Source organism: Camelus bactrianus, chromosome X (assembly GCF_048773025.1).
Source record: "Camelus bactrianus isolate YW-2024 breed Bactrian camel chromosome X, ASM4877302v1, whole genome shotgun sequence".
NCBI lineage: Eukaryota > Metazoa > Chordata > Mammalia > Artiodactyla > Camelidae > Camelus > Camelus bactrianus.
Genome location: NC_133575.1, coordinates 42,123,333 through 42,150,099, shown reverse-complemented (window position 1 = coordinate 42,150,099; position 26,767 = coordinate 42,123,333). Strand labels below are relative to the sequence as shown.

Genomic DNA, 26,767 nt, shown 5'->3' with positions numbered 1-26,767 from the left:
ATCCAGAATAGGCACATCTATTGAGAGAGAAAGTAGATTAGTGGTTGCCTAGGGCTGGTGGTATGGATGGGGAATGACTGCTAATGGATATGGGGGTTCTTTCTAGAATGATGAAAATGTTCTAAAATTAGATTGTGTTGATAGTTGTACAACTGTGAATATTCTAAAAATCATTAAAATGTATAATTTAAAATGGGTGAACTATAAGCTATGTAAATTATACCTCATAAGTCTGTTAAAAAATAATCTTGGACAGGGGTCAGAGTATGTTTTTGTAAAAGGCCAGACAACAAATATTTTAGGTTTTGCTAGCTACACGAAGTCTTTCACATATTTTTCTTTATTTTCATATACAGTCCTGTACAAATATAAAAACTACTCTTAACTTTCTTTCAGGCTTAGAAAAATAGGCTTGGGCCTGATTTGCCCAGTTAGTAGTATTTTATCCAATCCTCCACTAGGAAAAAGATGTGGTTCCTTGATAAGTTGTGATTACTACATATATTTTAAAGCACTCCTTACTTCCTCTAACTTATACTCTGAAGACTAGAGACAATGTTGATAGGAATATGAAGTCTGTCTATACTGCTTCATCATACACATATTTGGAAATACTCCAACTGATGAGGATTTAGAGAAAAAGGAACAGATGTAAATAATAGAATCCAACAAGTCTTCATTAGAGAGACAGAGCACCACAGCCTAATTCATAGGGACCAGACTAAGATGGAGAAAGGCAAAAGTGCATTTCCAATTATCTAAATATATATCCTTTCAAAAGCAAAGAAGATTATAAAAGGGTTACTAGTTTAGAGAGTTCTTAGGAAACATAAGGGTGTGCAAGAGACAGAACACATTTAAAAAAAAAAAGAACAGTGTTAGAAATGAACAAAATAATTAAGGACTGTACTTAAGAGTTTGTAAAATTTCCCTCATATCAATTTGATCTCTGTTCACTGAGATACATTTAACAAAGTCAGGACTACCAACTTAAAAGGGAACTTTAAAAAAGTTAAAAGCATTATGCAAAAACAATATGTTATTACTATTTTTTAGTAAAGCAAAAGGCTTTATTGAGAATAAAATTATATTACCCTTACTTGTTAAGAAGCAAACTGGTTGGTTTTGGTTTTGCTCTGAGGCACATAGATTCTTGTTTTTCCATCTTCTTTTACATGGAAAGGTTTCTAAAAAGAGTCCCCTTTACTCCTCAGGACAAGGAATGTCTTCTTTATCCCCAGTACCTAACAGAGTGCTTGATACTCGAATTTTTTTGAGTTGAACTCAGAAAGGGAAGAAAAAGGAAGGAAATTATGTTGGCAAAAATCTGGTGAGAGTTTGTTCCAGATTTGAAGAATCATATGAAAGAAGAGATTAACAATAGGAAGAGAATAAGCAGCATGAAAGATTTTATACCAATTAGAAAGAAAAGAAGCTGGTAAGTGTGGGAAATTGGGAAGTTTTCTTTGGGTAAGAGGGAAAATCAGAGAGATATATATCTTAAAATCACACAAAAATGCTAGTGGTGCAACTTGGTGGCAATTTTCTCAGCTTGAAAGAAGGAAGGTAAAGAACTAAAGAAAAACCAATATTCTGGTATACCGGAGAGTGAGATGTTGATGTTGGTATCTCCTAAAAGGGGGAAGGTTTAAACTGAGAGTGGAATTCAGGCAAAGGTAGGAATTCTGTCTTCTTGTTGATAAAACTGACTTAATGATAAAATATTTAAGGATGTGGGCCAAAGAAAGCAAAGGCAATTGAGTGAAGAAAAACAAGCCAACTAAATAATTTCAGATGGCTATCAGAGCTGTGGAAGCAGATGAGTTATTCCTTAGAGAATGTGTGAAAGGAAACAGAAATAGAGAAAACATTCCTATAGACTACATATGATCACAGGGAGATGATGAAGATAAAGAATATTTAAAAACAGATTTGGAAAGAGTGGTCAATGGGAATGGGGCATTTTCAAAGAAGAGATAATGAATATTTAAAAGAAGAAGCCAAGCCAAATGTGACTTTTCCTTAGGAAGGAATTAGCCATCACACATCTTTGAAATCAAGATGCTGCTAGAGTGGAAGAAAGGATTCTCTAAAGATAATCAAAAACTACTGCATCAGGGAAGGCAAGCATAACAAACAGCACACTGAACACTTATGTTTTCATTGAAGGTTGCACATTACCTGTTCAAAAGTTGTTGAAGCTTTTCTCCCTTGCTCTAGATCAACTGCAGCTGCCATAAGTAAACACGTTTTCTGTGCAATCAGAATTACTTGATCAGAAGGACAAAACTGGGACAGCTGATAAGAAATAACCAGAACATCAATGAATAGTAAGAATTCTGCCAGGTGAACACAAAACAATCAGAATGAAAATCAGCAACATCCTGTCTGAATGAGAAAATTCAGCTGGAAAAGCACATCTCTCCTTAAAAATGATACGGACTATCAAACTGATTTATGGTTTTAATTTTATATTACTTTCCATTGTTTTTTAGCACATTTCTAGAGATTAAGAAGCTTCATTTCTTCACAATTTCCCTATCTTTCCCAGTGACAAGTCCTGTCATTTGGCTCTGTATTTCTATCTAGTGATTTACCTCTTGGCTTACGTGGTAATTTCTAAGTGATTTTCTCCCTGGCAAATAGATTTCCCCTTTGCACTGAAAAGAGCCAAAATCAGTACATATATTGTCATGGTGAAAAAGACAGTGTCAAATCTTGACAGACATTAGGTATAACCTCATCATTAAACCTTTTCCTTCAGCTTTAGAAAAAACTCCCAGCTTTCTACTACAATAAAACTCTGGGCTACTTAGAATTCTAACATGGAATCCTACTAGTGCAATCACAAATGTCAAAACTAACACTAATTTATTTCACCGAATTAAACTGGCAATTATATCTAAACTTTCTCTCTTTTCTGATCAAAAAGAGCATTTTTATTAAAAGATGTTGGTAAGCAATTACATTATATGTAAATGTAACTATTATCTTATAAGTCAAAGGAATTATGCTTCAGGTAGTTTTTAGTTCAACTCAATAGCTAGCGGGGAAGGTATAGCTCAGTGGTAGAGCGCACACCTAGCATGCATGAGGTCCTGGGTTCAATCTCCAGTACCTCCATTAAAACAAAAAATAAATAGACAGAGAATACAGACTTGTGGTTGCCAGGGGGGTGGAGGGTGGGAAGGGATAGACTGGGATTTCAAAATTGTAGAATAAACAAGGTTACACTGTATAGCACAGGGAAATATACACAAAATGTTATGATAACTCAGAGAGAAAAAAATGTGACAATGAGTGTGTATATGTCCATGAATGACTGAAAAATTGTGCTGAACACTGGAATTTGACACAACATTGTAAAATGATTATAAATCAATAAAAAATGTTATAAAAAAACAAAAAATAAATAAATTTAATTATCTAAAAAGAAAAAATAAGGTGGGGCGATTATGGCTTAAGTGGTTCAATCCCCAGTACCTCCTCAAAAAATAAATAAATCTAATTACCTACCCCCTCCACTGCCAAAATAAAAAAAAATAAAAAATAACAAAAAATTAAAAAAAAAATTTAAAAAGAAATAGCTAGTAAACATTCCTATTATTACACAGTGGTCTAATTCTTTTATTCCATAATTTTTTAAAGAAAGAAAGAAAAAGTGTATAAAATAAGAGAATGGGGACATAATTACACACACAGTAGTTATTAAAATTTGCTTAGTTCTCTACCAATATCCATATATGTGGATAAAATTGATAATTTTCAAGAAATAATAAATACCAAAAATTACCCCAAACAAGATAGAAAATTTAAGGAGGCCAGTTACCATGGGGAAAGAAAGTTAAAAAGCTTCCTACCCACTCTCCCAATTCATCAGGCACATATGGTTTCACAGATGAATCATCCCAGCAAACATTAAAAGTGCATGTAACTTTAACATTTAATATTTGAACAAATGTTTCATATTAATTAAAACAAAAATATTTTAGCTGAACTGATACTTACTGATTGATTGATTGAAGTATAGTCAGATTACAATGTTGTGTCAATTTCTGGTGCACAGCATAATGTTTCAGTCATACATATATATACATATATTCCTTTTCATATTCTTTTTCATTATAGGTTACTACAAGATATTGAATATAGTTTCCTGTGCTATACAGAGGAAACTTGTTGTTTATCTATTTTATATATGGTAGCTAGTATCTGTAAATCTGGAACTCCCAATTTATCCCTTCCCACCCCCTATCCTGTCTGGTAAATATAAGTTTATTTACTGTGTCTGTGAGTCTGTTTCTGTTTTGTAAATAAATTCATTTTTTTAGATTCCACATACGAGTGATGTTATATGATATTTTTCTTTCTCTTTCTGGCTTACTTCATTTAGAATGACGATCTCCAGGTCCATCCACGTTGCTGCAAATGGCATTATTTTATTCTTTTTTATGGCTGAGTAGTATTCCATTGTATAACCATATCACAATTTCTTTATCCAGTCATCTGTCGATGCACATTTAGATTGTTTCCATGTCTTGGCTATGGTAAATAGTACTGCTATGAACTTTGGGGTGCATGTATCTTTTCTAATTAGAGTTTCCTCTAGATATATGCCTAAGAGTGGGATTGCTGGATCATATGGTAAGTCTAATCTCCACATTGTTTTCCATAATGGCTGCACCAAACTACATTCTCACCAACAGAGTAGGAAGGTTCCCTTTTCTCCACACCCTCTCCAGCATTTATCGGTTGTGGACTTTTGAATGATGTCCCTGACTGGTGGAGAGGTGATACCTCACTGTAGTTTTGATTTGCATTTCTCTGATAATTAGTAATACTGAGCATTTTTTCACTATATCCAAACTTTCAAAGATTATATCTTAATCTCCCCAAATATTTAATGATAATAATCATCAGCATCATTTAAGTAATAGCATTCTCTCTATATCTCAGGTAATTCATACATAAGATGAGAGTTATGCTAGATTATCTCTGTAGTTTTTTCCAGTTCTAAAACTCTTGACATTTAATCTATCTCATCATATCAGACTGTGTACTATTGAATGTGTATGAGGGATATTCTTTACCCCTTCTCCTTCATTCTCTCATCAATACTTGCTTTTCTTTCTGGCATTTAACCTCTACCTTTGAGGCTAACAACTATTTTAAAATGCTTATAATTGCAAAATAAGCTCACAAATCCTTACACACAGAACTTGCTCTTGGAAAAATTATAAAGTAGGTCCAAGCTTCTTAGCATCCTTTTAACCTCCAGTTGTCCCTGGATACCTATTCTATATTCCTACAGCCTTACAACGATAACCCTTCCTAATGTTTTGGTAATTGACAATTTCTTAGAGTATTCTCTCCTAAAGATAGTTATATTTTGATATAAGACTCTGGGAGACTGAAATTCCTTCAAAGCAAAGGAATAAGTCTCTTATGGTAGAACTTTAGGCTCCATAATGGTTGTGTGTGGTATTTTGGTATGAGTAGAACTGCCTCATGTTCTCATATTATACCCTATGGGTATCAAGTTCTCCTTAGGCCATTCCTGCTTAAATATATATTAAAAGTTCCTAGATTAAAAGCCAACCTCACTTTATACTAACCCCTTGACTATAGCCATAGTGGCCTTATCCTTGTTGTGGTTCATATATGAGATACTTGTTAGAAGAGACTTACCTTATAAGAAAGTATGAAAAACTCTCTCATTGTCACTGGGTCTTTGTCACATTGCACAGCTAGGTTCCAAGCTGAAAGTTAACATGAAATAATAGAATTATTAAAATCTACTATTTAATCTGTATCATTATAATCTCTACTACCTACGTCATTAATTAACATACTAATGAAGGGTTTCTCAGGGGTTAAAAAAGCTAACATTAGGTTTTCAAAGAAATTTTTTCCAGGTAAACTTAGAGACTTGTATCACTTCTAATCTTCAATTCTAGGACAATGACCAATGAAGGCAGTGATGAATTTTTTTAAATTGAGGACATACAATAAATCTTAGTTGGCAAAAATCCATCTAAAAAATGATCACATCGAGGAGTTCACCAATTTCAACTGGTGAAAGAAAGTTAAAATTCAGGAAAGAACAGATACACTAGAATCAAAGTTTGAGGAAAACTGATGGGAAGAGTCACATCTTTCATAGAGCAGTGGAAGCCCCCATTAGGCAACATTTTCAGCATGATCTTTACCTTGGAAAATCAAAATCAAAATTGGAAAATAACTTTTCAAACTTCCAAAATGTCAAAATCATTAACTCTATAGTTTAAATGTTTATTTTCTATTATTTGCATAAGTTTCCTAGAAGCAGACTGCTAATATCTACCCCCTATACTCCTAGATTAGAGCCCCAGTAAACCCCATAAAGCAGAAAAAGGTCCATTAGAACCAGTTTACTTTGTGACATTGCTGCTTAATAAAGCTCTTGCTTCTTATTACTGTAGTAACAAACTGCTTCCACATTTTCGTAAACATTTTTATTGAAATAGAACCTATATAAATTACCCAACTCATAATTGTACAGCTTGAATTTTCCCAAAGTATATATATCCACGTAACCAATCCAGATCAAGAAAGAATTTGATTGTTAACAGAAACACAGAAGTAACCCCACCAACCCTCTTAAAGTACAACTCTTTTCAATGGTAACTACTATCCTGAGTTCTAACACCATAAATTAGTTTTGCCTGTTTTTGTTTTTGTTTTACTATATATAAATGAAACCATGCTGTATATACTCAAATGTCTGGCTTCTTTTGCCCATTATTTTTGTGAGATTCATTCATATTGTTGCATGTAGTTTATTTTTGGTGAATCACATTTAGAGGTAAACTGGGCATTCTACACCAAGTTTAGGAGCATAACCTTGGGAATTCGCAGTTTAATTCATCATTTTATTCTTAGATCCATTTCCATAGAAAAGGAAGAAAATTAATATTTAGTAAGTACCTACTATGTCTCAGGTACATATACTGTTTCATTTAAAACCCTTAATAGCCCTATGAAGTATGTATAATTGTTCCTGTTTTAGAAATAATGAAAATGAGATTAAGCACGTTATCCTTGTACCCAGAGATACAAATGAAAGAGACAGAATTTGAACCCACATCTGCCTGATTCTACCACCTCACTATGTTCCCATAGCCACAGAATTTCCTTTTACCTATTTTTCGAAACCAATGAGCTTCATTAGTCCTTGAATCTGAAGTCAGGAGTTCTCCATCAAAATACTGAGCAAGTTTCAGGAGTGCTGTATCAAATAGGAAAATTTGATATTGAGGTCTTTTATTTTATACTGTAGCAAAGTTGTTAATCCTGCTTTAAAAACAGTCAAACATGAGTCTGAATTTAGAAAGTTCTTTTTTATGTGTGTGCATGGGTGCATACCAAAAGTAATTAAAATGACAAAAAGCATTACCAACCTCCAAGGAGCTGTTAACACAAACTTTGGGGAACAAACACATCTTTGGAGAGGTTTATAATTTTAATTAGAGTAATCATTCACCACCTGAGGTAGAAAGATATGATTTACGTGTAACGAAATAAAGAATAGGAATAATCATTTGAAAAACTGTAATGGAGACTGAGAATTGGAAGAGTATTAATAGGTTGGCATAATATTTACTGAACTCCCACAGCAAAGCAAAGCACAGCACAGAACCAGAATGTGTTGTCATTATCAGAAAGCATTTATTACATACCCATGTGCCCTTCTGAGAGATAAGAATGCCAACCAGAAAACCTTTTCTCTTGAAAAGCTTTGGTTTCTAAACCACTTTACTACATTTAACACCCTGTTGACAGGTATTTGATATATAAAATTGAACTACTGCAATAAATGGAATAGAATTTCTAAGACATGGGCTTTTTGGTGTGTTTTATGCATAAGAAAATAGGTACGTGGGCAGTAGAAATAGGAAGACCTACTAGGCAAAAGGCACACTACAAAAGAAAGCATGGAGTTGGAAAAAGGAATGCGATATAGCTAGGAGGTTAGACAAGGAAGAATTTTAGTAGATAGAGGAGATGACACAGACCTGGATGGATAGATGACAGATTCAAAATAACAGAATAAACAATCTGAATTTGATTCAGATAATATGAAAATTAGCAGGGTTCAGAATATTTTTATTTGACTTGATCCTTTTTCACCTTTCAATTCCTAGGTTAGGACCAAGTGGCAATAAAGGTGGAAAGGAGGGAGGGAGGGGAGGAGGGAAGGAGGGAAGGAAGGAAGGAAGGAAGGAAGGAAGGAAGGAAGGAAGGAAGGAAGGAAATGTCTTTAAAACAAATTGGAATTAAAAACTGAAATCAGTTTTTTAAATTAAATTATAAACTGAAATCAGTTTTTTAAATTAAATTAAAAACTGAGACCGTGAAGACAAACTTTTCTCTGATTGTAAATAAAGAAACCAGGTAGACTGCAGTGGCAAACGTTAATAAAAAAGCATGAAGCCTGAGCCAGTGTGCTCAGTGTACTTGCAGAATTTAATAGAAGAGGCAAGATGAAGGGATAAAAATAACTAAGGAGATATTTACCTGTATTCAAGCAAGTCAAAAGTCTATTCATTTCTTTCTTTCTAAAAAATAAAGAAAAGAGTGTTTTCCTACTGTTCCAAAGCTTTACTACAGAAAAGTACTAAAAAGAGACTTTTATTTGTGCCTGAGAGCAGCTCAAGGAGAATGCAAAATTGTGAAGTTTGTCATTCAAAGCTCCAAACTATCATTTCAACACTGTTTATCCCCACTACAGGATACTGTTTCTCATCCCCAGTGTCCTCATATTATTTCTCTCTTCCCCTTCTACACCTACTCTTGAGCAAAGGATTTCAATGACTGATACATTTTTTTAACATTTTTTTTTATTGAGTTAAAGTCATTTTACAATGTTGTGTCAAATTCCAGTGTAGAACATAATTTTTCAGTTATACATGAACATATATATATATTCATTGTCACATTTTTTTTCACTGAGAGCTACCATAAGATCTTGTATATATTTCCCTGTGCTATACAGTATAATCTTGTTTATCTATTCTACATTTTGAAATCCCAGTCTGTCCCTTCCCACCCCTCCACCACCTTGGCAACCACAAGTTTGTATTCCGTGTCTGTGAGTCTGTTTCTGTTTCGTATTTATGTTTTGTTTTGTTTTTGTTTCTTTTTTTTTAAATTCCACATATGAGCGATCTCATATGGTATTTTTCTTTCTCTTTCTGGCTTACTTCATTTAGAATGGCATTCTCCAGGAACATACATGTTGCTGCAAATGGCATTTTTGTGGCTGAATAGTATTCCATTGTATAAATTATACCACATCTTCTTTATCTAGTCCATCAACAGATGACTGATAAGGTTTTATAATACAGGGTCACAGAATCTGAGACCAGGTAGTGATCTTTGTGATTCTAAAGCTTTTTTTTCAAAAGGGGTAACTGGAACCTGTGTTTCAAATAAAATGTTATAAAAGCCTAATATACAAGAAGAGATAAAAGTGCAGCTGCTCTGGTTGAACCAGTGGTGGGTAGAGGCCTAGAGCCTCAGTTTCCTAGAAGTCCCTGAGGAAGTGCCCAGAATTTCCAGAGTCTTAAGGAATAGTTTTAAAACCACTTGACCAGACCCTTCATTTTACAGATGAGGAAACAGATCTGGAAACAGGGAATGATTTGTCTAAGGCCACGAAATAAATGACAATACCAATTCTACTACCCAGGTTTCTTGACCCTTTGTCAAGCTTCTTTAGGGGGTATATAAATTTTAACAGAGAAAAACATCCCATTATGCATAAACAAAGGAATGAATACGGAAATATTGGCAATCTCAACTAAGGAAGTTTATAGGAAGTAGGGTAGAGCATACCATAAGACTGGCCTTATCATGAGAATGTCTAGTATTATATAATAAAGACTGTGCTTCGGGAAAAGTAGCAGCTTTCTTAGGGATAAATATTAAACATTGCTTTATATAAAGTAATTGTTCACAGTAAATTTTATTAATCTGAATTTAAAGCTGAGCTAAAGTTGACTTCTTCACTATTTAATTCAGTGACTATATAAAATAGTCTAGGAAGGGTCCATTAATGCAAATAAATAGTATAAATAAGATTGAGGACATGAAAAGGGATGTACAGTCTATTTAAGAGACAAATTGCTTTCAAAAATTTTAGCATACAAGTTTTAATACTTAGGTAGATCCTGCTAACTGAAAACCATGAGAGTTTTAAAACAGAACAGAACTTTAGATATTATCCAGTTGAGCTTCTTTTATTTAATAGATAAAGAAAATAAAGCTTAGAGAAGTTAAATAAGTTGTTATTGCTTAAGGTAAACCAGAAGTTAGTGAATATCTTCATAATGGATTCATAGCACCTGTACAGAAGGGGCAAAACTTATCATATGTGTTTGGGGAAAATTTGTATTATGAAAAAAAGTTATGTCATTAATCCAATATTATCTCAGCCTGAGATAGTTTCCAAAGATTTAACTAAAAAATATATTGCCTCCAGGTACAAATATACAAAGCAAATACAAAGTAATGATACACGATTACAGAGTTTTTGTCCAAGCAGAGAAAATAGAGATGGTGATATTTCTCTAAAAGTTATCCCTAATCAAGACTTTGAATAGAGTTTTCTTTCAAATCATTAGGAGCAAGTGAATTTTGTGAATGAAAAATTGGTGACCCAATTCTTCCACAAATTAAGTTCTTGTTATCTTAAGCCATAGAATCTGTGAGCAGAAACATATCTGAATACTCCCAGCTGAGCTGATACAGAATCAAAATCAAGAAGCCAACCAGGTTATGTGTTTCTGTGAGAAAGTAGGAGATATGTCTATATTTAAGTCTCCTGTTAGGAAAGGGGAAACAGAAGCAATATCATAATGAAATCATAGCTAACATTATTGAGGGTGTGGTAAGTGCCTGACACTCTTCTAAGTGCTTTATATGTATTTATTCATTGAGTCATCACAGCAACCGCATAAGGTAGGTACTATTATTATTCCTATTTTACAGATGGGGAAACAGAAGCCCCGGTTACACATGTAATAAGTGGCAGAGCCAAAATATGAACTCAGGAAGACTGGCCCCAGAGCCTATACTGACCTTACCCATTATACTATACATCTCTCAATAAAAGGTTTCTAGCGAAAGTTGTTAATATTTTTTTCTAATGGCGAATACATCATTTATGTTGAACTATAACTTACTTATTTTCAGATTCTGGTATTTGAGGAATGTTTGGAAGAACAAGACGAAATAGATACCTGTATGATAAAGTAATATAAAAAGTGATACTTAGGAAGAAATATGTGAAAGAATATATACCAAGTTATTAATCTTGATTACCCCAGGAGGCAGAAGTCAGAAAAGAGAGGGTAAGGAGGAGGTTAATTATTTTATTTATAGATCTTTGTATGTCTTAATGATTGCAATGAAAACATACCAATTTTGTAACTTTGGAAGAATTATTTAATAAATAATTTTAAAACAAAAGAGTTGCTTATGACAAATTCTGAAATAGTTCCGCAGTTTATATCATTGCCCAAGTCACCTGCTGGAACATCAAGTATAGTATACAAGTTTGTATATTTTTCTTTCTATAAGGGAACCCGGAACTGACTTTTGTGTTCCACATAAACTAGGATGAGTATTTTTTGAAGGGATCTGGCAGCATAATAACAAACTGACAAAATAAGGTAATTTGTAAAGTTTCAAATCCTAAAAATCTTTTTTAAAAAATCATCTATCCTGAATGATTTTAGATATTTATCTCACTGAAAGGTATGTAAGTATCTCAAGACTCCTTCTTATACTCAAGACTCCTTCTTTGACTCCATTTCCCTTCAGAAGTGTGACCTCAAGTGTCATTGACCAACAGAAGAATTAACAAAGAACGCTTCTGGTTTCCAATTTTTCCCACTGGCACATTCTCAGCCATATCATTAGGAGTTATATTGTAACCTCACCCTCCTCTATATCTCACTATTGTGTGTAAAAGTTCCCCTTCAATAAACGATTTTCCTTCATAGAAAGAGCAAAAGGGAAAGATTAGGTTCAATTGATATCTTTTTTTTACTTTAAGCATCCCTACCAAATTTCCAATGACATTTTTCACAGAAATAGGAAAAAAATCTTAAAATTTATATGGAACCACCACAGACCTCAAACAGCCAAAGCAAACTTGAGAAAGAAGAACAAAGCTAGAGCCATCACATTTCTTGATTTCAAACTATACTACAAAGCTATAGCAATCAAAACAGCATGGTACTGGCATAAAAACAGACCAATGAACTAGAATAGGGCCCAGAAATAAACCCATATACACCTTCAATTTATATTTGATAAGGGAGCCAAGAATATCTGGGGGAAAGACAGTCTTTTCAATAAGTGGTGCTGGGAAAACTGGATATCCATATACAAAATAATGAAACTGGACCTCTGTCTTATACTTACTCAGAAAAACTAACTCAAAATGGATTAAAGACTTAAGTATAAAACCTGAAACCATAAAACTCTTAGAAGAAAGCACAGGGGAATAGCTCCTTGACAATGATTTTTTTGGATACAACATCCAATACACAAGCAATAAAAGCAAAAATAAACAAGTGGGGCTACATCAAAGTAAAAAGATTCTTCACAGCAAAGGGAACTATCAAAAACAAAAAAAAAGGCAACCTATGGAATGGGGAAAAATACTTGTAAACAATATATCTTATAAGGGGTTAATATCCATAATATTTAAGGAACTCCTACAACTCAAAAGCAAAAAACAAATAATCTGATTAAAAAATAGGCAGAGGACCTGAGTAGACATTTTTCTAAAGAAGATATCCAAATGGCCAACAGATACATGAAAAGGTGCTCAATATCACTAATCATCAGGGAAACGCAAATCAAAACCACAGTGAGATATCACCTCACACATGTTACAGTGGCTATTATCAAAAAGACAAGAGATAATAAGTGTTGGCAAAGATACAGAGAAAAGGGAGCCTTAGTGCACTGCTCATAGGAATGCACATTGGTACGGCCACTGTGGAAAACAGCATGGAGGTACCTCAAAAATTTAAAACAGAACTGCCATACAACCCAGAAATCCCACTTCTGGGTATATATATAAAGAAAAGGAGGTCACTATCTCGAAGAGATACCTGCACCCCCCAGGTTCATTGCAGCATTATTCACAATAGCCAAGACATGGAAACAACCTAAGTGTCCATCAGTAGAGGAATGAATAAAGAAAATGTAGTATGTGTACACATACACACACACACACACACACACACACACACTAGCATATTATTCAACCATACAAAAGAAACTAATCCTACCTTTTGTGACAACATGGATTGAAGGCACTGTGCTAAGTGAAATAAGTCAGACAGACAAGGACAAATACTGTAATATCTCACTTATATATGGAATATCTTTAAAAAAGAAAAAAGAAAGCCATTTGCATACGGTAGAATGGTGATTGCCAGGGCCTGTGGGTGGAAAAAACAGGGAGATGTTGGTCGAATGGGATAAACTTCCAGTTATAAGATGGAGATCTAATGTACAGCATGGTGACTATAGTTAATAATACTGTATGATATACTTGAAAGTTGCTAAGAGAGTAAATCTTAAATGTCCTCATCACGCACAATGTATAATTTTGTAAAGTGTGGATGTCTTATTGTGCTAACCATGTCACAATATAAATGTGTGTCAGATCACCAGGTTGTATTCCTTAACTTACACAACATCATTTGTCAATTGTATCTCAATAAAGGTGGAAAAAACCCCCGATAATATTGTAGACATTGACTCAGCCTGATCCCATCAGCACTATTTTCGCAAAGTTTACAAACCAAGAGTAAGATGAATAAATGAAATCCTTTCACATTTATGGGATGTGGATTACTTACTTTAAAGCTGTAAGAACTTGTTGTGGGTCTTCTGAATATTGAGCTAAATATTCCAAAGCTTTTCCTGCCACAATTTGCTGTTCATTCTAAAAAGGACAAATATAATACGTAAGTTATACCTCAAAGTGATACTTACAAAATGTTGTCTATATTCCTGTCCATTAAGGGCAAGAAAAAAATCTAAACTTGTTCATTTTGTGCTCTCAAAGGAGTTAACCACAAGATGGTAGAATGAAAATACACCTCATTGACAAAAACAGAACAGGTTCATGTTGACCTCAGAAACCCATTCCTCTCAGAAATCCATAAACACTCACATACTTGCCAACATTACCTTGAATTCACTAGGACTAATCTTATTGTGCCTGTTTATCAGTAGTAACCAAAAGAACCCCAGACTCTGAGGTCACTCTCATTTCTAGCACCCTAATTCACATAAGGCTCTGTAAATCCCTTTTGTCCTCTTTTATCATTTCTCCCCAACTCCTCCAACCCTTCCACTATGCTTTCTGAAATTCAGTCCATTATCAGCAAAATCTCCTCTATGAGCAGCCTCTTCTTGGAAAGTTCCCTCCACATTCTTCATCTAATGGAAATCTACGTTTCTCCAAGGATACTGCTTCTATCGAAGCCCTCTCAAGTAGTGGCTGTTTTTCTCTCATCTCCCTTCTACCCCTAGACCTAGAGATGAAGTAGGCCTCATTTTTGCTCTTCATTGCTGTTTTAAAAATTATTCTCTCTTCTTCTTCCCTAAAATCACCAGCTTTGAATTTCCTGTTATCAGACTATATTGCCCACTATCCCTCATTGTTATGGTGAACTACCAGCTCTCAGGCCATTTCTTTTCTTTTCTTTTCTTTTCTTTTTTCTTTTTTTCCCTCAGGATGAGGGTGGTAATTAGGTTTGTTTGTTTGTTTGTTTGTTTGTTTGATTTTAGAGGAGGTACTGGGGATTGAACTCAGGACCTTGTGCATGCTAAGTATGCGCTCTACCGCTTGAGGTATACCCTTTCCCCTTCAGACCATTTCTTCTTATTTCTTGATGATTTATCTACTGTTCACAGTTATTTTTTCCAAATGCTACTCCAGTGTTAAGTTTTGGCATTTTCAGTATACAGACAGATGATCCTCCTAATAGCCTAGTCTTTTATTTCCTTAAATTCCATGCTCCCAGTTACCTTAGCCATTCACTAGCACAGTCATTCACTGGACACTGCCATTACTAATAATTACAGCTCTTCCATACTCTCAGTCAGGGCTGGGACTGGGTGAGTCAGGTGATGCAAGTGAGGCTCCTAGGGTACAAAATTTAAGGAGGCACTCATTCTCAGGGTTGTACAAGGGCCAGTTCCAGGTGCCTCACTCCCTTACCCTAGTCCTGCACCCTGTTCTGTTTCATGTATTCTACTTTCTGACCACCATTTCCTGCCTTTCTATTTCACTCCCTCTATCACTCCAGTAACCCTTCAACTGCATTAAGATCTTCTATGCATTGAGACTACTAATTTTTCACTGGCCCTCATCCCTGTGATGTCTTGCCTTTACTCTGTAGTCAATTTAAATCCCATGGGGATTAATTATAACCATTTCCTTGTTCCTTGATTTTCCGGACCCTCTTCTACTTCATTGTATTCATCTGGAAAAACCACAAGTCTGGTTAATTCAACTTTCCAGTGACTTTCCTGCCTTCATCCATGTAGCTGAAAGTGGCAGGATAAAAACCCATACAACTATTTGCTTTATTTTAAAACTTCTTCAAATGGACTTTAATGCTACAAGGCAAGCATATCACATTACCCTTGTTATTCACTTTCTTGATTTTCTGGATGCTTAACTGACACCTTCTTTTCTCAACCTTACAGCACCTCCTCTCCTATTCTCACACTCAGGTGATGACCTTGTTTCCTACTTCACTGAGAAAATTGAAGCACTCAGGAAGAGAACTTCTACAGATTTCTACTACCACATCTACTCACACACCGGGGACCACACCACATACTCTGTCTTCTCAACTGCTCTCATAAATGAACTATCCACATTCCTTCCTAAAGCCAATCCCTAAACTTATACACTTGCATTCACCACCTCTTGCCTGTTTAATGATATTATTCTAACAATTCTTTTTTTCTCTCTCACATTGTCAACTTTTGTTGTCCTGCTGGATCATTCTGATCGGTATATAAACATTCTCATTAATCCCAATTCAAGTAAACAAACCTCTTAATCTTCTCTCACCAACTACTGCCCAATTTCTTTTCTCCCCTTTGTAGCAAATTCTTCTAAAGAACTGTCTATACTTATTGTATCTAATTCCTTTCCTTCAGTTCTTTCTTGAGCCTACTCTAATCAGGCGTTTGTCCTATCTCTACAAAAACTGCTCCAGTCAAGCTCACCAATGACCTCCATATTATAAATGCCAATGGTCAATTCTTAGTCCTCATTTTTTCTGATCTATCAGCAACATTCAACATAGTTGATTAAATTTTCTTCCTTGAAATACATTTGGCTTTCAAGTTACCACATCACCCTTGTTTTCTCCTACCTCATGGGTTGCTCCCTTTCAATCTCCTTTGCTAGTTCCTCTTCCTTTCTCCAAACCATTAATGTTTGAAGGTTCCAGGCTCAGTCTCTGATCCTTTTCTCTACTCCATATATACTCAATCCCTTGCTAATGGCAATCAAGTCTCATAGCTTTATATACCATCTATTTATTAATGACTCTTATTAAACTTTTCTCTTCAGCCCAGACTTTCCCAACTCCAGAGTCATATATCCAAATTACTACTCAGATCCCTATTTATCAATGCATCATGTCCAAACTGAACTCCTGATTTTCCCCCTAAACCTGCTCTATTTGCAACCTTTCCTAGTTCAGTTTTTGGAAACTCCACTTAATGACCCAATATTTTTCTCTTATACCCTTCATCCAATCTGGCAGTAAATTCCGTTATCATTCACCTCCATTGTTATCTCCCTTATCTGAGTCACCATAATCCTTTCCCTGTATTACTTCAAAAATTTCTTAACAGGTCTCATTGCTTCCACCTTGGCTCTCTTATGGTCCATTCTCAATACAATACCCAGAGTTATTTCTGTTAAAATGAAAATCAAATCATGTCACTGCTCTGCTAAAAACCCTCTAATGGTTGCTCATTTCAAAAGTGAAAGTCAAAGTCCTTTCACTGGCCTGTAAGGATCTACATAATCCAGACTCTCCATTACCTCTCTGACTTCATCTCTCACTAATCCCACCCTTTATTTACTCTACTTTAGCCATACCAGCTTCCTTGCTACTTGTGGGACCAACCTCAGGGCCTGGAATACTCTTCTTCACTTCCCCCATATATCTACAGGACTAGCTCCTTCACCAACTTCAAGTCTTTGCAAACATGTCATCTCCTTGATGAGACTTATCCTAACCATCCTATTTAAAACAATAACTCACACCAATCCCAGCCCACTCCCACACCTGATCCTTTTTATGCTGCTCCATTTTTTCCTGTATTACCTATCAACTTCTAAAATATTATGTAATTTCTTATTTTTATTATGCTTTTATTATCTTTCCTCCTACTACTTGAATATAAGCTCTAGGAAGGCATATCACTGTTTAAAAGAGCCTAGAACAGTGCCTGGCACATAGTAGGTGCTCAATAAATATTTGCTGAATGAAATATTCTCACTAGCACTTGCAATGCCTTTTGTAAAGCAATTGTAGTTAGTGAAAACTTCTTCTTTTGTAGACATATTTCTGAGTTTGGTTCATCCATCCTTCTTTCCATCTTCTAATCCAAACTACCTGAGGATTTTTTTTCTTGACTCTTTCCTCTCTTTTAAAACCACTTTCCTTCTCAGAAATATTTCAGAAATATAGTTCCATAATTCTTCCACTGGCTTTTTTCTGCTTTCCTTATCAAACATAAATTTGCAAACTTTCCTTTAAAAAGATATTTGCCTTTGGGTTATCCACTACCAAATTTCTCTCATTTCCTCTTCCTTATCATTCTGCACACCTTGTATCTTATGTGCCAAATATACTTCCTCCTCCAGGAGTTCTATTACCCTACTTATTAACATCAAAACACACATCACTCAAACTCTATTCAGCAACTACTTTGGGCAAGATATTGGGCTAGGTACTAGAAATTCGGCCCTCAAGGATTTTATAAGTCAAGTTGGACAGACAAGCTATGCATTAGCAATACAAGGCAGTATACATGATAAAGACCAAATAAGTAGCATACAAATTAAAAGTTACTGCAATTCAGAGTAGGAAGAGAGCACTGAGGATTAGAATTCATTTGGGAAGTCTCTACAGTGGAGGGAAACCTTAGGTTGAACTTTGAAAAAGCAGCATTTAAATAAGAACATTTGTTAAAAGATGGGGTGGTATAAACAAGACATGGAAAAAGGAATGTGACTGTCCCATTTGAGAGACACTGTGTTTGGTTGGAGTGATAAAAGGCTTATGTCTCCACTATTCTAGATCCTGTGCCTAATGTAATGGCGGCTTATACCACTATGATGATGATACAGGGGAGTAATATGAAATAAAGTAGAAGAGATAGCTGTGGTTAGAGTGCATGTTGTTAATAAGAACAGAAACACTATACTTGTAGACCAAGTTTCATAGATTACAAATCACATTTTCAGCCGTCTTCTCAGTTAATTTTTACAACAATCCTGTAGGTAGGTATTATCTTTATTTTACAGACGGTGAAATTAAGAGTCAAAGAAGTTAAGCACTTAAGTGGCAGAGTTCTCAAACCCATTCTATCATGCAGTCCAAGAGCTCCACAGTTGCCACATGCTTTTCCTAATCCTATATATTACTAAGACCAGAATTCTGCAAGGAAAAGAAGGAGGTACATGTATTTATTACTTCTAAAGTTGTTTTGTGGTTATGAACTAAAAAGGTCCATAAAGATTTAAACTGTTTTTTGCAAACTGATGAGAAAGATAAGTTTCCAAATAGATAACTATTTTGTGGGGCATGGTGCAGCATTTTAAAAAATTTTTTAGATTTTTTTAATTAAAAAAATTTTTTTTATGAGGTAGCATTTTAAATCTTGAGTTTCTTTTAAAAATTAATGTTTTGCTATGTTTATTTTTTACAATTTTAAGCACAAATATATTACTTCATTTTGTTTTTATTTACTCTACATCATAAAGAAATGAAGAGAAATAAAGCAATTCTGCAACAAAGCTTGGTGTGAAACTCTGAGGCAAAATAGAGGGTAAAAATGCCCTCTCCTGTGCCTAACTGATGATGATCCCATTGTCTCTGAAAATAGAAAAGAGATAAAAATTTCATAGAAAGGTACATAAGGATTACCTCTAGAGCAAACTGGGCAGCTAAACTGAGGAGCATGACAGTTGAACCTTTATCTGTAAGTATGTCATTCTCTTCTTGTTCTTTAGCTGTTAATAAATTCTCTAAAGCAGTAATTGCTTGCAAAGCTGAAAAACAAGGAAACAATTTAAAAAATGTTATCAAAGATAATAGCAATCTATAGTTAATTATAGTTAATTTTACCCATAGTTAATTATATCACAATACTTTGGAATTCATTTCAAGAGTACTAATATTAATTAATTTTCATGAAGTCATCTAAATTGCTAGACTGTCAAGGAGGAATTGAACCTCAGAAAAATGCCTAACAGAACATTTCACCTCTGAATTTATTCCATGGATGTATCTGCAAAAGTGAATAAAAACAGACAAATATGCTCATGAAGCAATTTTTATAAGAGTCAAATATGGAATAAAGTTAAATTCTATCAATAATGGATGGACTAAATACAATTTGGTACATCCATAAAATGGAATATAATACAAAAAAAGTTAAAAAAATAAATGGTGGTATTATATTCCACTAAATGTCTTAAAGGTAGACCATGATAAGTTAAATATATGTATTCAGACCTTCAGTAACAATTAAAATAAAACAAAAAGCTACAGCTAATAAGCCAAAGAATGAGATAAATTTAATCATAAAAATCCAATTAATCCAAAAGAAAGCAGAAAAAAGAAAAACGGCAACAAAGAACAAAGATAGGAAAAATAGTCCAGTCAAGATGGTGGAGTGGTAGGACCACGAGCTCTCCTCATGACTATAATGAAACCACAACTGACTGCTAGACAACCAATGAAAAAAGACTAGAACTTAGCAAAGAAGATCATCTTCAACTGGAAACATAAAGAGGAACCACAGCAGGATGGTAGGAGGGAAGTGCTCATGATATAATTGGGCCCCATACCCCCCAGGTTGGCGACCCACAAGCTCAAGGATAATTAAGTTGCAGAGGCCCACCCACAGGAGTGAGAGCTCTAAGCCCCATGTCAGTTTCCCCAGCCTGGGGTTGTGGCACTGGGAGGGGAGGAGACCCAGGAAATCTGGTTTTGAAGGCCAGTGGGGCTTAACTCCAGGAGCCCCATGGGACTTAGGGAAACAGATTCACTCTCTTTGGAACCCTACATAGAATCTTGAGTGTGCTAGGTCCAAAAACAGAGGCAGTGATTTAATAGGAACCTGGTTTTGGAGAGTCTCCTGGGGATGTAAGAGATGGCTGCAGCTCACCTAGGGGACATAAAAGCTGGTCGTGGACATTTCTGGAGTGTTAATCTACAAGAGCTTTCCTGTAGGCTGACATCTTAATTGGATTATCAGCACCAAGACCTGGCCCCACCCTACAGCCTATAGGCTTAAGGGCTGGGAAGCCTCAGACCAGACAACATACTGGGTGGGAACACAGCCCCACCCATCAGCAGACTTCCTAAGCCACAAAGGCCTCTAGACAAGGCCCTACCCACCAGAGGTCCAGGACCAAGTTTCAACCAGCAGTGGGCAGGCACTGGCTCCTCCTGCCGGGAAACCTGCATAAGCCTCTAGTCCAGTCTCATCCACCAGGAGACCAATACCAGAAATAAGAAAACAACAATCCCAAAGCTTGTGGAAGGAATCCACAAACACAGGCCAGACTCTACATTAGGACAGGCTGGACTCTAGCCCTTGGATGACAAGAGAGGTGTGTACTGCTGGGACGCATAGGACATCTCCCACAGAGGGCCACCTCTCCAAGGTTGAGAAATGTAACTAAAGCTACCTAAAAATACAAATAGAAAGATAAACAATATGAGGCGGCAGAGGAATATCTCCCAGGCCAAGGCACAAGATAAAATCCCAGAAGAAATAAGTGATGAGGAGATAGGCAATATATCTGAGAAAGAGTTTAAAGTAATGGTGGCCAAGATGTTCAGAGAACTCAAGAGGAGTATAGACGCACAGAGAGAAATTTTTAGCAAAGAGTTCGAAAATATAAAGAATACCCAAACAGAGTTGAAGAATAAAATCACTGAAATGAATAACACACTAGAAAGAACCAAGAATAGACTAAATGAGGCAGAAGAATGGACCAATGAACTAGAAGACAGATTAGTGGAAATCATTAGTGCAGAACAGAAAAAAGAAAAAGAATGAAAAGAAATGAGGATACTTTAAGAGAACTCTGGGACAACATGAAGCACACTAATATTTGCATTATAGGGGTCTCAGAAAGAGAAGAGAGAAAAGACTTGACAAAATTTTTGAAAAGATAATAACCAAAAACTTACCCAACTTGGGAAAGGAAACAGTCACCCAAGTCCAGGAAGTGCAGGGAGTTTCACAAAGGATCAACCCAAATAGGAACACACCAAGGCACATAGTCATCAAATTGACAACAATTGAGGATAAGGAGAAAATATTAAAATTAGCAAGAGAAAAGCAACAAATAACATACAAGGGAACTTTCATAAGGTTATCAGCTGATTTTTCAGCAGAAACTCTACAGGCCAGGAGGGAGTGGCACGACAAATTTAAAGTGATGCAAGGGGGAACTTACAACCAAGAATATTCTATCCAGCAAGGCTCTCATTCAGACTTGATGGAGAAATCAAAAACTTCACAGATAAACAAAAGCTAAAAGAATTCTGCACCATCAAACTAGCTTTACAACAAATGTTAAAAGAATTTCTCTAGTCATCAAACCATAAGAAAAGAGAACAAAAAGAAGAAAGAGAAAAAAAGATCTAGAAAAGATTGCTTTGGCAGTTTGGGGTCTTTTATGGTTCCATATGAATTTTGGAACCGTTTGTTCTAGTTCTGTGAAAAATGTTGTGAGTACAGGGGTTACACTGGATCTGTAGATTGCTTTGGGTAGTACAGCCATTGTGATAATGTTGATTCTTCTAATCCAAGAGCACAAGATATCTTTCCATTTCTTTGTATCATCTTTGGTTTCCTTCATCAGTGTTTATCAGTTTTCAGAGTATAGGTAACCTCCTTGGTTAAGTTTATTTCTAGGTGTTTTGTTCTTTTTGATGCAATGGAAACGTTTATGCCAATTATACAATTCTAGTTTTTTAAGTGAAAAAAAAAGTGAATGAAGGGCTGTAAATTGCAAAATATCCCTCTTTCTTATAGGTGCGTTGTATTCCCTTACATATATATGCTGCATCTTCTTTATCCATTCATCTATTGATGTGCACTTATGATGCTTCCATATCTTGGCAATTATAAACAATGTTGCTGTTAATAGCGGGGTGTATGTATCTTTTTGAGTTATTTATTATTTTGTGGTTGGCTTTATTCCTTTGATAACTATGCAAGTTTAAAAAGCTAAAGCTCTAAACAGTCTTAGAAACAATGAAAAGCACATATATGTAAAATTTAAAAGTATATGCAGTATATTGTGTACATGTATTTACATGCAAAACATTGTATATGTGCAGTCAAACTGTAACAATTCTACCTAATAAAATTGAAGAAAAAAATATAGGACAAATAGAAGACAAATAACAAGATACTAAATTTAAATCTAGCTATATCAATAATCACGTTAAAATATAAATGGTCTAGATGATCTAGTTAAAAGGCAGAGATAGTCAGACTGGATTAAAGAAAGCAACTTCCAACTGTAAGATACCTACAAGAAACATACTTTAAATATAAAGCCAAAATTGGCTAAAAGAAAATGGATGGGATAATATATACTAAGAAAGCTGGAGTGGCTATATTAATATCAGACAAAATAGATTTCAGAGCAAAGAACATTACCAGTGACAGAAGATTATTTCATCACAGTATAGGATTCGATTCATTATGAGGACACAACAATCCTAAATGTTTATGCATCCAATAAAAAAATTAGAAAATACAAGAAGCAAAAACTGATAAAACTGCAAGGAGAAATGAACAAATCCACAATTACAGTCAAAGATTTCAACTTCTCTCAATAGTTGACAGAATAAGTAGACAGAAAATCAGCTAGGATGTTTAACACCATTAATCAACTTGACCTGACATTAATAGAACATTTGACCCTACACCAGCAAGACACACATTCTTCTCATGTGCACATGGAACATTTACCAAGAAAGACACTATTATGGGCAACATAACAAGCCCCAACATATTTTGAAAGATTTAAGTTATACAAAGTTATGATCTTTGACTAAAATAGAACTAAATTAAATTAATAAAAAAGTTCTCTGGAAATCTGCACATATTTGGAAAATACATAGCATATTTCTAAATAACCCACAGGTTTATTTAAACTGGACTCAAAAGTCATATTACAAAGTATTTTGAACTGAATTAAAATGAAAACACAATATATCAAAATTTGTCAATTGTCACTAAAGCAGTACTTAGAAGCTAATTTACAGCATTATCTGTTTATGAGACTAGAATATAGGTCTTAAATTAATGACCTCAGCTTTCACCTTTGGAAACTAAAAAAAAGAAGAGCAAATCAAATTCAAAGTAAGTAGGAGAACAGAAAAGATAAAGATCCAGCAATCCCACTTGTGGGCATATATCTAGAGGGAACCTTAATTCAAAAAAATACATGCACTCCAATGTTCATAGCAGCACTATTTACAATAGCCAAGACATGGAAACAACCTAAATGTCCATCAACAGATGACCAGAAAACAAAAAACAAAAAACAAAAAACCCCCTAGATGACTAGATAAGGAAGTTGCGGTATATTTGTACAATGGACTACTACTCAGCCATAAAAAGAATAAAATAATGCCATTTGCAGCAGCATGGATGGAACTAGAGACTGTCATTCTAAGTGAAGTAAGCCAGAAAGAGAAAGAAAAATAACCATATGATATCACTTATATCCGGAATCTAAAAAAAAAAAGAGAAACAAACTTATTTACAAAACAGAAACAGACATACAGACATAGAAAACAAACTTACGGTTACTGGGGGGAAGGGTAACACTAGGCAACAGTAAATTTTATTGTATGTATCTTCAATAAACATGACTAAAAATGGTCACAGATAACTGGGGAAGAAATAAAAAGATTGAGCTCATGCTATGTTTAAAAAGTAAAATAATTTTATTCTAATAGTGTTAAAAGAAAAGGTTTAATAGGAAATCTCGTTGTGTGAGGGGCTTTTGCCATTTTGCTGGCAAAAGTTGTGGTTCAGGTTCTTTTATCCTTCAGCATAATATGTCAAGTAAAACAAATGCCTAGATATCTATAATGAAAACATTGATGACTGACATGACAGCAATATTAACCTTGATAAAGAGCTGATTCCAATTTAATACTTCTTAATTAACATACAGGCATACTTTACTACCCTGGAACATTTCTTTCTCAAAACAGAATAAATCCTCTTTCTTTTTGTTATGAAGTGAATAACAGAGTCCACTGCACATACAGTAGATATTTATAAATAGTTGCTTAATTGTATTAGTATAAATTCTCTTTGAATCTTATTAACCCAAGCTTCTCAATTTCTCAACTTGTGCCCTTCACAAAGGGCAACCCAGATTTGCTCACCTACCCAGAAGGCTGAACAGGAATAATAACACACAATAGGCATATCTGTAACCAAGTTAAGATATATGTGTGCGCAGACACACTAGCTAGGAAACCATGCTTAACTTAATGGAAAGGACACAGCACTAATGGAATAAGGTTCATGTAAGCAACTGCAACACTGTTAACTTTGTGGAGATAAATTCCGTTTCAGGGCCAAATCTCTCACCAATGACCTCCCACATAAGTGAAAACAATCAAAAGGTATCCTGGAGACTTCCATTCTCTAAAGATAATTCTTAACTGATTGCAGTATAATTTCCTCTTGTCCCCAAAGCTTTTTAAACTTAATTTTTAACAGGTTGGTTCAAATTACAGAAAATACGAAAAAGTATACACTGACAAGACATTCCCTCAGTTCTTGTCCCACATCTGCCTAGTTCCTACTCCTTCGGTAGTTAGCCCCTGTTCTTTTATTCTTGATGCAACTTTCCATAGTTTCTTTTTGCATGGTTGTACCATCTTACACAGGAAGGCTAGAATATATATTCAACTCCATTGTCTTAAAAACAATTTTTTCTATTATGGTCAAAGAGGATTATTTATTCTTTGTGTTAACAGTCAAATTTAACTCATAAATAACATTTCTACCTTTCTCAGAGTTTCTCTCTAGGATTGCAATCTTGAATATATAAAATTGAGTGAAAATATTTGTAGGATCATATCGTTCAGCTTCTTTCACTGCCTCTTTAGCCTGAAAAAAAATATTGGATCCCTTTTATAATAGATACAAAGAAGACCTTATCATATTTTACTAATACTAATAAGATAGTCACAATGGCTGAGGGATACTCATAATGAAAGGATATGAATCTAAGAAAAATCTTTAAAGAACTGCTCTCTTAAAATGCTACAGGAACAGTGAGTTCTGCTTCTGAAAATAGGGCACATTATATATGTCAAACCAACCCTCTTACTAAAAACAACCAAAAATGTTGGATAATTATTATATTTTTTTAATTCCAAAAGCAACTGATTAGCAAAGCAATTACCAAGCAATATCTAAGGAAAAGTGAGGTCCCAGAGAAGTAAGTAGAGAATTCAAGTCATTTTTTTCTGGTGGGTATGTGTAAATCTAGGCAAATGTTAACTACAGTTTTAATGTACCTTACTAAGTCAGGAAAACAGATATCAAGACTCAATGGATCATATTCTTAGCTAACGGCAAACCAGAAGTAAACTCACTTTTACCCACATCCCCAGGGGACTGCAAAGAAAGTTACCTCGGTTCTGAGAAGAATGCAGCAAAATGGGGTAGGGAGAACCAATCCCTGAGGCATAACACAAACAGACTTTCTCATGTATTTACAGCCCCAAATTATATTATATGGGAAGCCAAAATATGTCAAGTTATGAATTTAGTTTTCATTGGTCCCAAACTGAAGAAGCAAATGTAAATCCTCTCTGGGGGAAGGCACCTTCATCTTAGGCTTCAAAATACTCCCTAAATAATTTTTCAAGAATCTTCAGTAGAAACATAAAAAAATCAAGCACAATAGGAACAAGGCACCTTAAGTGAGAATCAGCAGAAACGACAAATAGCAGAAACAGATTCTCAGGATGCAAATATGAAAATTATCAAAAACTGCCTAAAAAAATCTATGTTTTCGAAGTTTAGAGAAATAAAAGATATGCTCAAAAACTGTGTGTGTGTATGTGTGTGTATATATATGTGTATATATATATATATACTATATATATATATATATGTTGATATTCAATAGAACATATTGATACAGTTAAAGTAGTTGTTTCTAGCTAGTCTGATAGACACGACCAAACTCCATTTCACTGATCCACGGCTATTTTAGACAAGCCAAGCTGACCACAAGTAACAACTTCTGCCTTCTGCAAAACCCACCAATCAGCATTTACCCTTCATCATACCTTATCTGCATAACAACTTCTGCCTCCCCGGACCTGAGTGAGAACTATGGCGGAAAAGTTCATCCATGCCC

At 34.9% G+C, this 26,767-nt stretch overlaps 1 protein-coding gene across 1 annotated transcript in view; it reads right to left on the bottom strand.

Annotated features, from left to right (window-relative positions):
• Window positions 1-26,767, bottom strand: part of TEX11 (testis expressed 11) — a 299,458-nt gene that overhangs the window by 80,378 nt on the left and 192,313 nt on the right. Inside the window, exons 18-25 of the mRNA XM_045509206.2 lie at window positions 25,401-25,503; window positions 19,260-19,384; window positions 13,926-14,011; window positions 11,226-11,282; window positions 8,557-8,597; window positions 7,181-7,267; window positions 5,689-5,759; window positions 2,177-2,298 (exon numbers count right to left, since the gene is read on the bottom strand). Coding sequence (XP_045365162.2) covers window positions 2,177-2,298; window positions 5,689-5,759; window positions 7,181-7,267; window positions 8,557-8,597; window positions 11,226-11,282; window positions 13,926-14,011; window positions 19,260-19,384; window positions 25,401-25,503 — 692 coding nt within the window. The remainder of the gene's footprint in view (window positions 1-2,176; window positions 2,299-5,688; window positions 5,760-7,180; window positions 7,268-8,556; window positions 8,598-11,225; window positions 11,283-13,925; window positions 14,012-19,259; window positions 19,385-25,400; window positions 25,504-26,767) is intronic.